General features: G+C 44.7%; 1 protein-coding gene across 31 annotated transcripts in view; it reads right to left on the bottom strand.

The window, feature by feature from the left end:
* Nucleotides 1-13,164, bottom strand: part of CELF2 (CUGBP Elav-like family member 2) — a 524,207-nt gene that overhangs the window by 362,459 nt on the left and 148,584 nt on the right. For 3 of the 31 annotated variants that reach the window (XM_083700431.1, XM_083700432.1, XM_083700430.1), the window contains exon 1: nt 6,278-6,522. The exons of 19 other annotated variants lie outside the window; for them this stretch is intronic. In XM_083700431.1, the coding sequence (XP_083556557.1) occupies nt 6,278-6,384 (107 nt within the window). In that variant the 5' untranslated portion in view covers nt 6,385-6,522. Of the gene's footprint in view, nt 1-6,277; nt 6,525-13,164 lie in introns of those variants that run through there. 9 more of the 31 variants (XM_083700406.1, XM_083700417.1, XM_083700390.1 and 6 more) reach the window with 5 other exon arrangements.

Raw genomic sequence — 13,164 nt, 5'->3', positions numbered from 1 at the left:
GCAATGAATCCCTAATTGTTATTATTGTACAGTTATAAGGTCTTAGAAGCAACATCAGATATATTCCAGCCAAGTAAAAACATTCAAGGAGGGTGTGAAGCAGGGCAAGTGAGGGGGTGTGACTGGTAGGAGAGGTGTGGCCCGTGAAGAGTCCCAAGGGTCAGACAGAGAGGCATTTGGCTCCTGGGCAGAAGTTCTCCTTCCCTACCATAGTTAATCCTCCCTCCATTAATTCATCTTAATTGTAATACGAGCATGGAGTCGAGCCATTTCCTACAGCTCCCACCTACTACCATCGGATGCTCGAATTAGAGGTGGTTTCTCCAATCTGATCCTAAGAGATATTCATAATTCTCCTTGGAAAACTACAATTAATCTCAAATTCCGCTCTCTTCTCAATTTGAACCGCAAAACTGTTTTTAATTTAGAGTGTATTAGCCCGGCGGCCCTACCTCTAATCAAAAATAAACTACAGCAACTTGACTTCTCTAACACAGCTTCCCATGCAAGAGGGCCGTGTTCAGGCTTAGCCCTAGCTATTCCACCCCCTGAAGGGATCCCTCTATACTGCTTCACAATTCCTTCGGAGGCTAAGCGAAGGGCCTTTACCTGTGCCCGTCTCAACTGTTTTCCTACAGCAGTTCTGTTGGGTCGTTACTCCAGAGTTCCCATCGCAAATAGAACATGCACCTGCAATGACACGGCTCTGGAGACTATGGAACATGTAATGCTCTTCTGTCCCAACTGGACAGATGAAAGATCTCGGTTTCTAACTCCTCTCGTGAACAAGCTTCATCTCCCAATCCAGCCTTGGATAGTGTCCCTTCTTCTGCAGGATTCTGACTGTTGGATTACCGAGATGACAGCTAATTTCCTGCTTAGTGTGATGAAGAGGAAAGCGGCACCAACTCCCTCTTCAATACCACAGATGTAGTCGATACGCCGCACAATCGAACCTGTTTTTTGTATTCTCTGTCACTCGATGTTTTAAATCCCCCGTTACCTTTGTTATCCCCATTTTCTCAAAGTATTCGCCTAGGACGACATACACTTTATCTCCCCACCCCCATTTTATGTTGTTATTTCTATGTATATTATGCTATGGCCGCATGGCTAATGCAATAAAATCATTAATTCATCTTAATCCATTTTAAAAGGGCAACTAATCTAGTGAGCCTTCACTATGGTAGAGAGTCCCACAGGCAAACTTTGGCCACATTCACACCAGATATTTAAAGCACCATGATACCATTTCAAAGAGTCATGCCTTCCCCCAAATAATTCTAGTTTGTTAAAGGTACTGTGAGTTGTTAGGAGATCCCAGTTCCCTTCACAGAGCTACAACTTACAGAGAGGTTTAACAACCAATCCCTATTCACAGTGAGCTCTTGAGAATTGTAGCAGTGTGAAGGGAATAGGGGCCTCCCAGGAACTCTCAGCACCCTTAACAAACGGCAGTTGCCAAAAAATATTTTGAGGGGAGAAGCCGTGACCGTTTAAAGTGGTGTAAAGTTGAAAGGAATGGTGTGATTTTGGCCTATGTGCCAAATGTTTCTATGGCCAATGTTTCTTTTGTCATTCCTGAAGCTATACCCATCTGATTCATTAGACAACTGTGAGTTATAGCACACAAGGGAGAAACATCAGCACCTATTTTCCTTTGCACGGGTAAGAATGTAAGGTTTCCGAATAAATCTTTCACTTTGTCTCAACAAAGGAACTGGGCGGCGGCAGCAGTGGTGTTTGTTAGAGTCATATTACTCTCTGGGCATCACTTGGCTAAACAACACTAGAATGGAAAGACATCATCCATAAGAGTAAAGGAGCTGGCGTAGGAAATATTCACATTAGATTATCATTATTAATGTAATCAGCATATATATGCACACAGGTACTCCTGGAATAACAGTTACTATTGAAAACCGCCAACAACAACCAATTAAAATCTGATTCGAAACCCACATTAGTAACCGGTAGATGATAGCTTCCATAGATTATTGTCAAGTGATTCATTAATGGCTTTGAGGGAAAACTAAAAGGTCTGTTGAAGCACAATGGGGTACATTTCAATGTCCGAAACGAAAGGACAGGGCGCTTCAATGACTGCAAAGACTGTGAACAATTTGCAATTTTGCTTTTAGTAGAAAAAGGGTAAGCGATGGGCTGCTTAGTTTTAATGCATGCCAAGGAACAATATTCTGCAGCACAGATAGCGTCAAGAGAACCCTTGAAGAAGCTAACTTGGCTGAATAAGATGAATCAAACAAAGGCTGGCCCTAATATGCACGGGCACAACCTGAATTTCCACACAGTGCACACAAACTACTTTGTGCGAGAGTTTGTGTGCACACACCCACAACCAGGCAGCTCAGCAGAAATACACCTGTCAGGAATGAATGTGCGGATCGCTCAGTGCTTCAGCACCAAGGGGAGCTGGACTGGACTTCACAGCACAAGTGTCACATCGACCTGAGCATCATCTACCCAGAGAAGGTTGTTCCTTCTTTAAATTATGTTGACATGCACTCTCGATACTCACAATACTCCAAATTGTCATAGGGGACAAGAACAGACCAGAAGCCAGAAGCAGAGCACACCTTAGAAACTGTGAAATCTGCTCAGTGGCATTTCATGTTATTTGGAGACTTCAGTAATTGCACACTATGTGTGTGTGTGTGTGATAAAATAAATAAATAACAAAGGGTGAAAAAACCTGAAGAAACTGGCTTTGACGGGTCCAGGATAGAATGGAACTACCCAAGATTTAAGTTACCCTAAAGCACCAATGTTCTGTGCATGTAGTTCAGCTGGTGAAATGCGACTTTCTATCCTCTCTCCCTATGCCCTTCAAAATTGACCCCCTACCTGATTTTGGGAGTGTGCAGGGAGTTTGGGGGGGGGGGACGGGAGAGGAAGCTGCTGCTCTGTTGTATATGTACAGAATTGCAGGAATGGGAGAGATCTTCTGGGATACTCAGTCGGCAAAGCATGAGACTCTTAATCTCTTGGTTGTGGGTTCAAGCCTCACGTTGGGCAAAAGATTCCTGCATTGCAGGCAGTCTCTTCCAACTTTGCCATGATTCTATGACCCAGTGACTTTCCTCCCATTTACACCAGACAGGTAACCAGACTGGTGTGCAGAGTAGGGGCAGGCCCTGCATCCTCCCTCCCCTACATGGGAGAGAGACAGGATGGTGATGTGTAGTGATCCACAAGACATGAGCATGCCAGCCATGTGTGGGGTTGGTGCTTGAACAGGCTTATAAACCCACCTTGCCCCTTGGGGGAATGAAGTATAAGTTTCATGTGCTAACTGAAGGTGCACTGCTTTTTGAAAACACTGTTTTAGCATTGTGATGTTTGCCGCCCTAAGCTTCTTCGGGGGGAAGAGTTGGTCACAAATGTAATAAATAAATGAGCATAGCAAGATGGCGGGAGAGATGGAGCCAGCTGCAAATGGCACAAGTGTGTATGAAAGGATGCCTTGCCTGATCTTCAGTAACCTGTCAGGTTTGATGCAGATCTCACTTTCTGAATTCAATAAAGTTGGGAGCCGGTTGTATGTCTGCTTGGGGTGCAAATGGAAAGGCAGCTATTGGGAGCCTTAAAGTGAAAATCCACTTTTCTTGAAGCCAATACAGTGGTACCTCGGGCTAAGAACTTAATATGTTCTGGAGGTCCGTTCTTAACCTGAAACTGTTCTTAAACTGAGGTACCTCTTTAGCTAATGGGGCCTCACGCTGCCGCCGCCACGTGATTCCTGTTCTCATCCTGAAGCAAAGTTCTTAACCTGAGGTACTATTTCTGGGTTAGCGGAGTCTGTAACCTGAAGCGTCTGTAACCTGAGGTACCACTGTACCAACATGTCCATTAAGACTCCCAAGCAGTGGCGTAGCATGGAGGGTGCCGGCCGCACCGGGCACAACATCTGGGGGCGCACGCTCGCACTTGCAGCTCTCTGCCCCTACTAAAATCCACAAGTTAGGGGGCGCAAATTACTTGCCTTGCCCCGGGTGCTGACAACCCATGCTACGCCACTGCTCCCAAGCAAGCTGAAGTTAGCTGTGTCAGAGTTATATCCAAATCAATCAACGAAGCTTAAGATAGCTATGATTAACTTGGCCCATTAACTTTTAACTCGATTGGAGCCATTGATTGCCAATTATGGTATCTCCATATTTAAACACGACCCTTCCTCTTTTATTACAATAAAGTTTGGGTAGAACACCACACCTCAGTGGCATCCATCAATTGCTTCAGAACATAAACAAGTATCTCCTGTTTTTATGTCACACCCACGTTGCCAGATGCATTTAGACAGCAAGCAGGTTTCCAGTGGCTACCTCACATAGGTGACACAAAACTGTAACACCCATCTTTACATTATTCCTGAAACGAACAGCGCCAATTCTCACTCGCAGTGATCATAATCTTGAGCTGAAATCCTGAATGCACTTCCTGACGCAGTAAATAAAATATAAACAACTGACTCCCATTAACCCTACAATGTTTGTGTGTTGGATTTGGAAGATTTGCTTGAGAGCTGCCACAAATTATTCCCATTCACCTCCCACGAATGTACTGATCGAAACAGACAATTCAACCCAATTCAAAGTCAGTATCACGCTACTGTGAACATAAACAAACCTTTGGAAGAAACTCCTTACCGTGAAGGTTAAAAATGCAAAGCAAAACCATTCCTCCAACTGCCATGAAATGAGCTAACTTTTTATTATTTCAAAATAGCGTTATTCACACGTGGATTTCATGGTTAATAACACTGCCACCCAGTCCCATTTTGCAGATATGAGAACGTTATAATTTTTAGAAATCATCTTTTACAACCTTGCAACCCTGAGTGGGTTTCTCTCTCTCTCCAAAACAGGCACTAGAGGAAGTGGAGTGTTTGCTATTTGTTATGTCTTCAGAAATTCTGACATATGTTAGAACAGCTGGATTTTTTTTATTGTTATTCCCAAGACTAAAATTTAAGTAGCATCTCTGTGAAACTGTGGAGCAAGTGGAAATGATCCAAAATAAGATAAGAGTTTGAGGAAGGCTAACAAGAAGCCGCTTGTCCAGCCAAAACCTTTCCCTATTAAGCATTCAGGATCTGTAAGTTTCCTTCCTGAAATTAAAGAAGCAGCTTTATAGCTTTGCAACTTTGTTCTGGTAGACAAAGTCATAATATGCAAGGGGTTGGAGGGAAATAGTGCATCTTTCTCTCTCTCTCTCTCTCTCTCTCTCTCTCTCTCTCTCTCTCTCTCTCACACTCACTCTCCTTAAAGAGATAGACAATGGGAGTGTACTTCATTTCACAGTCTATACAAATAAGATTAGTGGAAATTAAATGGGACGGGGTTGTTGCTGTTTTTTGGTGTGTGTTTTTTTAAAAAGAGATAGCATTTTTATATATATAACAAAACACACACAACTACAACCCCAGACATACATTAAGCTAGCTTGACAGCTCTATTGTTCTATCGTCCCATTGTCAGCCAAAAAGATGTATTCACACGCTCGGATGTCTGCTAGGGAAAATAGACAAAAGACTACACCCCGCCCCCCCCCCGCCCCAGAAGCAGGGTGCCAGTCTGAGCAGAAATTCTGGCGCTCTCTCTCTCCCCGTCCCCGCCCCCCTTCCTTGCTCTGAAAAGCTTCTGCTAACGGCTGGCTCTTCATGACACCCAAGAACGCTAAGAATCCATTCATCTATGCAATATGAGTTTCTTCCAATTATAAATATATATGTATTTATCTATTTGTCTCCCTCTCCCAAGAAAAGCGCCAAGCGGTCAGTGTGAGCTGTAGGAAGGGAGTGATTAGAAGAGGTTATTTATATAACCCAAGCACCAATTTAAGTGGCATTTAGGGAATCGGCTCTAATATGGAGTCTCCCTATTGCTCTTCCCTCGTGCCTTTCCCACCCCCCAAAATCCCTATTAATGAAGGATGCAATAGAAGAGGCATCATAAAGAAACTGTTGGGTCTGGGACGGGTGGGGGTGGGGAAATTGCTTTTTTTTAAAAAATGAAAAAATGAAATTGCTTCCTGTTGGCTTTTGCATTTCAAGCCGTATGTAACTGGAGGTTCATGATACAGAAACACCACTTGCAGAAAAGCAGGGTGTATATGAATATATCCTCCCCCTTCCCCCCCCCCAAATAATTGGAGTGGGAGAAGAGTACTTGATACCTAGCCACAATGGGCCCTGGCGACTGGGAAAAAGCCCCCGCCTCAAACAGCCCCCGCCTGTACAAAGGAGGCATCAACCTACCTTAAAAGAAGCTCCTCACTTCTCATAGTAACAGCGGATTTCGGACAGCGCATGCTTTCTGCACCGATATTTGCAACAAAAGCCGGTTCAGAAGTGCGCTCAAACATCAATGCCACAGTAGCTACCCACTAATGGCTACTCTCTCTCTCTCTCTCTCTCTCTCTCTCTCTCTGTCTCTCGCCAGACGCTGAGTGGCGGAGCAAAGGGGGCCCCTGTAGATTCACTGAACAGAAATAATCCTCTCTGACAAGTTATGTTCTCTGGGCATATTTTACATTAATGCACTCGGCTGCCTATAGGGGTCTTGTTTGCGCTCGCTCTTCCTTGGCTGGTGTTAGCTTCTTGTTCTAATTACCATGAAAAAGGGAGAAAGAAATGTAGAACCCTTCCCCAAAATGAGAGAAAGGATGGGGGGGGGGAGAGGGAGGAAACACAGACACAGGAGATCAGGTTTTTGTGTGTGTTTGTGTGTGTTTAAAGGGACATCTCTCCTCTTTCGGCGGAAGGGAGAACATACAAAAGTCTCATTTGCATACTCCCAAAAAACCATCAGTTGTTTCACAAGCATCTTAACGATGCCAGACAGACAGAACTTTTGCACACTCAGAGGGGCTGGAATCTGAAAGTTCTTTTAGAGACTCACAGCATGAGGTCCTCTTCCCCCTCATTCCCAACACATTCCAAGCTGAGTGGTTTTATCGAATCTATGAGCCCCAGAACAAGGGAGGGAGGGGCAGGGAACCAGAAGAAAGTTTTCATTTAGGGGCTTAGTGGTTTTTTGTTTTTTAAAAAAGCTTGCCATTTTTTTGTCTTTTAACCCCTAGTGAGCCACTCCCTCTGTACTCCTCTGTATCAGTTCAATACAACGTGACTCTATACAGTGGTACCTCGGGTTACAGACGCTTCAGGTTACAGACTCTGCTAACCCAGAAATAGTACCTCAGGTTAAGAACTTTGCTTCAGGATGAGAACGGAAATTGTGTGGCGGCGGCACAGCGGCAGCGGGAGGCTCTATTAGCTAAAGTGGTGCTTCAGGTTAAGAACAGTTTCAGGTTAAGAACAGACCTCCGGAATGAATTAAGTACTTAACCTGAGGTACCACAGTACTGCGATTTGGGTAAATACTTACTTACTCACTCTCTCTCTTTTAACTGACAATAAAGATTGCAGCAAGGACTCCCTCCTAGCAGAGATGAGCCAGCCCTAGCTATCATTTTGCTTTTCCTGGAAAATGCTCTCCTCGCCCACCTTAGGCAATTTTTCACTTCTCTTTGCTAACATGTTAATTTCCATGGCTTGCCCTCAACAACCCAACAGTCACAGGCCAGATTAAACAAACCCAAGCACACTAATGGAGGCCAGTGCAAGAACTCCTAGTCGCACAGTACAGTGATGCCTCAGGTTACATATGCTTCAGACTCCGCTAACCCATAAATAGTGCTTCAGGTTAAGAACTTTGCTTCAGGGTGAGAACAGAAATTGTGCTCTGGCGGCGCGGCAGCAGCAGGAGGCCCCATTAGCTAAAGTGGTGCTTCAGGTTAAGAACAGTTTCAGGTTAAGTATGGACCTCTGGAACGAATTAAGTACTTAATCCGAGGTTCCACTGTATTTCCCAACTTTTCCTCCCCTATGCGCTACCCTCGCCTGCTGTGTATCACAGGCACAGTGATATGGGGCCCAAGGCCCTTTGCCCCGACAATAAAATTTTTTGAGGGGGCAGGCCTTCATGGAAACTTCTTGAATAGGGTCAAGAGGTGAGCGGGCTTTGGAAGGCAAGGTCTGCACCCAGTTGTGCACAGCAAAAGCAAGTGCACTTTTGCGACCTACTTTGAGGTTTTTAACAATCAAGTAGTGTATAAATTTTATGAACTAACTAAATAACAAATAGAGGAGGCAGAACTTTGTTTTTGATTCAGCAGCACACTTTTTATGCTGGATTTGCATGGATCATGCGCATTCAAATCCATACCTCTGCATAGTGCACACATGCCACAAACAGTGCGCAATACAGAAATGCCTCTATTCCATCCAGCTTGCAAATGCTGATCTACATTTTGCTTACCATGGACAGATCCTGATTAATATATTTGACGAGGCTTTGTGGAGCCAGGGGGAAATGGCCATCTGGTTGGGCCATGTCCATCTCCATACAATCTCAGGGATCAGGTCTCAACTCTTCCCACTGAAGAACCTGTTAGAACATCTAAAGAAAAGCATTGCCAAGCCCTGGCGATGGTACAGCTTCCACAGTTCAAAAACAGGGCAAAAGCCCATCAGCATTGCCAGCATTCGGCACAATGGTTCTCTTTCAGAAAAGAGGAAAAAAATTGCTTCACTAAAGACCCTTTGGGTTTCACTAGGAAAATCAATGGAACTTCTGTTGGGAGAGTTCAATGAACCCAACAGTGGAAAATCCTCCGTCAGCTTTGTTCTTACTTGGGGAACGTGGCAGAGGTTTACTAGTCTGGGGGGCCCCTCCAGGCGTCCTTTTCAGTGTGAATTCATGACAATTTGTGCTCCAGAGGGTATTGGTAAGCCAGATAAAATGGTGAATTCGGACTTTCAAAAAGCTTTCAACAAAGTATCTCGCCAAAGACTCATTTGGCAGTCTTGGAATAGAAGGAGAGATCATCTTGTGGATCAGGAATTGCGGCAAGAAGCAGAGAGGGGGTGGAATGGACAGTTCTCTGAATGAAGAAGTGTAGACACTGGAGTCCCCCAAGGATTGGTATTGAGACCTATGCTTTTTAAGGTGTTCATAAATGATCTAGAGTTAGGGGTGAACAGGGACGTAGCCAAGTTTGATGATCATACTAAACTGCTGAGGGTCATTTTTAAAAATGGATTAAGAAGAGTTCCAAAAGGGCATCTCCAAACTGAGTGACTGGGCAGTAAAATGGCAAATGCAATTAAACACAAACAAGAATAAAGTGATGCTCATAAAGGTAAAGGGACCCCTGACCATTAGGTCCAGTCGTGGCCAACTCTGGGGTTGCGGCGCTCATCTCGCTTTACTGGCTGAGGGAGCTGGCCAGCATGACTAAGCCGCTTCTGGTAAACCAGAGCAACGCATGGAAATGCCATTTACCTTCCCGCCAGAGTGGTACCTATTTATCTACTTGCACTTTGATGTGCTTTCGAACTGCTAGGTTGGCAGGAGCAGGGACTGAGCAACAGGCGCTCACCCCGTCGCAGGGATTTGAACTGCCAACCTTCTGATCGGCAAGTCCTAGGCTCTGTGGTTTAACCCACAGCAGTAGGGGCCAATAAATTATGATTTTCACATTAATGCTCCAGGGGTCTGAAGTGGTGGTGAGTGACCAGGAATGAGACCTTGGGGCTGTAGCGGAATAGCTCGATGAAGATATCCCTCCACTGTGACCACAAAATAGCTCAAATTCCATGCTAGGAAAGGAATTGAAAATAAAACTGCTGATCTCATAATGTCGTTATGCAAATCTACAGTGTAACTACATTTGGAGTACATTTCTGGTCACCTCACCTCGAAAAGGATATTGCAGAATTCGAAAAAGTTCCAAAAGGAGCAAAAAAAAAAAAAATGATCGGGGGAAGAAAGGTTACCGCATTTTGGAATTTATAGTTTACAGCAAAAAAAAAGAAAAGGTGACATAGGAGATGTGTAAAAAATCACACATGGCATGAATTAAGAGGATAGAGAAAAGTCTCCCATAATTAGAAATTGTGGATTTCCCACAAGGATCATTGGTGTCAGGCAGCAGAGGAACCAAACCCCATGGCAGGTTGCCAGGAATGGACAAGGCAAGGGAAAGTTTTCACCAACTGCATTTTATTCAATATTTATTCAATATTTACAGAGAGAGGCTTAGAAATGAAGCCTCTTGGAATAATGGCGCTGCTCTGAGTAAATCTCCCCTCCCCTTCTCTCCCACTTTCTCATTCACCATCCCTTCTATGGGTGGCACTGAGGTCCCTTTGCTCTCCTACTTTCAAAGCTTGCTGGGTTCTGGGAGATGGTGGGTCTCGAATACTTTATAGTGATAACATGCCAGCCAACTGCTCTAGCTCTGCCTGCTCCTTCTCTCCCATTATTTCCCAACTTCTCCCCTCATCTTCCTCTGAGCTGTGACCTCCCTCAAAACCCTGTTGCTACTCTGAGCTATCTTCTTCTTCTCTGGAAGGGAAAGGTCAGGCTGGTGAGGTGGTCTCCACCATTCCTCCTCTGCCCAGTCCCTGACAATTGGTGGCCGCTAGCTTGGAGGATTAGACAAATTTATGGAGCATGTGGCTCTCAATGGCTGCTGGCCACAATGGCTATGGTCTCCCCCGACTGCTGGGGGAAATATGTCCCTGAATATCAGCTGCTGCAAACCTCAGGAGTACTTTGGGGTCTGTTCCACCTTCCTAGGTTCTTACAGGCTTCCGGTTGGCTCGATCCAGCGGGCTGGAAGTTCTTAATGGGGACAGAACACATGAGAGTCCCTCAACAAACAGATCTGGCCCCAGTGCATTTACAGCATCTCTGTGAAATCCACACACACCTCAAGTTAATTTCTTGCTGACCTCATGGTGATTAATGCAAATTAAATTTCACGCTAATTGGCCTGAGCAGCTTTGCATGCAAACCCGAAATTGGTTATTTTCGCTAACGGTGTTAAAAAGATACTTCTGCTGTTTGCTCAATAAGTTGGATATAAATCGTTATTAGTTTTAGGGCACGTTTGTAAAAACCCACCCAGCACCTGATATCAAGATAGGGAGGACAAAGGGTAAGAGGACAGCAGTCAGAGTCCCACAGTTTTCTCTGTTGTCCAGATTTAGTACAGTGGTACTTCGGGTTAAGTACTTAATTCGTTCCGGAGGTCCGTTCTTAACCTGAAACTGTTCTTAACCTGAAGCACCACTTTAGCTAATGGGGCCTCCAGCTGCCGCTGCACCGCTGCTGCACAATTTCTGTTCTCATCCTGAAGCAAAGTTCTTAACCCGAGGTACTATTTCTGGGTTAGCAGAGTCTATAACCTAAAGTGTATGTAACCCGAGGTACCACTGTAAATGATGATGATGTTGATGATGAAGATAAGAGTAATCCACCTGCACCACTGGTTTCTTTAGATTCCCAGTTGCCTGTTAAAAAACCTTGTACCATATTGGCCCGAATATAAGCCGCCTTTTTTTTTTCCAAATTCCGACTCTGAAAAGTTAAAGTGCGGCTTAAATTTGTGACCTTACAAAAATGGGCTTTTACAATATCGCTGCTGAAATAGACATATGGCAAAACAGAACGGGTGTGAGTGCCTGTGGAATTTTAAGGAAGCGGCTTATATTTGGGTATTGTCTCTCCCCCCCCCCTTGAATTTTAAAGGTGCAGCTTATATTCGGGTGTGACTTATATTCGGGCCAATACGGTACATTGTTGTGAGTAAAATTTCCCCTCCCAATATTGTCACCCTGTTTGTTCAAAACTACAAATCTATCATCCAGTCTTCTAATCACTTTTTACCTTAACGCAGATAGGGGTGGGCAAATATGTTAATTTTGGGGTTCCCCACAAAAAAATTCATCTCTCCACATTTTTACAAATTTGTGATTTATTTTTTTTAAAAGAAGTCCTTATGACAATTCTTCAGAATTTCTCGAATATATAAATTTTGCACGCAGTTGTCTCTAAAGTGCACGTTTTTGCAAAGCAATTTCCCCATATTTCCTCTGTGGTTAAACCACAGAGCCTAGGACTTGCTGATCAGAAAGTCAGCGGTTCAAATCCCCACGGCGGGGTGAGCTCCCGTTGCTCAGTCCCAGCTCCTGCCAACCTAGCTGCTCAAAAGCACATCAAAGTGCAAGTAGATAAATAGGGAAGGTAAATGGGAAGGTAAACGGTGTTTCTGTGCGCTACTCTGGTTTGCCAGAAGCGGCTTAGTCATGCTGGCCACATGACCCGGAAGCTGTACGCCGGCTCCCTTGGCCAATAAAGTGAGATGAGTGCCGCAACCCCAGAGTTGGTCATGACTGGACCTAATGGTCAGGGGTCCCTTTACCTTTTCTTTTTTATGCAGCTGGAGAACTACATTGCAAAATTCAGAGAAGTCTGGATTTTGGAAGGTGGCTGTGTTTCGGTTCATGGTGTTGTTGTTTTTAAAGTGTGAATTAGGTTAAGTTACACTTTAAATGTTAACTGATTATAATTTCTTCCACCATCCCTAGAAGCAGCTGAAATCAGCTGAAATCAAACCTGGGCTGATCTTGCTTTGCTGGGAAGGATAAGACAATTCAGGCCCTTGAATAGGAGGCAACTTTAGGATCAGGTCCCACTCCAGTTCCCATGGTTTGTGGTGGCCATGTTTTCCCCCACCAACTGCAACCTAAGTGGTCTCAGCAAAATAAGTATTCTTCTGTGTACCTCCCCACATCTCTGATGTTTACTGTTCTTGAAAATCACACCTTGATGGTTCAGCCGCAGGCGGCCATCATTCATCGATCCCTTCACTTCCTGGTATATTTCATTGAATGCCAATGTATCCACCATGTTAAAAGCACCTCCACCCCCCTTCACCCCACTATGACAGGGGTTGAGGCCACACCAGGAAAACGTGCCGAGCTGTTCTTGGGGAAAAATTTTGCAAACGGAACTAGGCAGGGAGAAGACAAGATGCCTTAGTCCTTCCTGGAACGTGGGATCTTCTCCATCTAGTTCTAACAGGAGCAAAGGGAACACGAAGACACAGAGGACTAGAAAACACTTGGGGGGGGGGGACCTCACTTCCTCCTTCCAGGGCCGTTGGCTTTCGGTCACACAGTTGCTTAGTGCTCTCTTGCCTCCCTGGTTTGAATCTGATGTTGTGTCTAACAGCAGATAAGGACTAAGAAGCCGGGCTCTGAATATCCATATCAAGTCTGGCCAATCCAGAGGC

The sequence above is a fragment of the Podarcis gaigeae genome, assembly GCF_964106915.1.
Source record: "Podarcis gaigeae genome assembly, chromosome: 10".
Classification (NCBI taxonomy): Eukaryota; Metazoa; Chordata; class Lepidosauria; order Squamata; family Lacertidae; genus Podarcis; species Podarcis gaigeae.
This window is presented reverse-complemented; position numbering and strand designations above follow the sequence as displayed.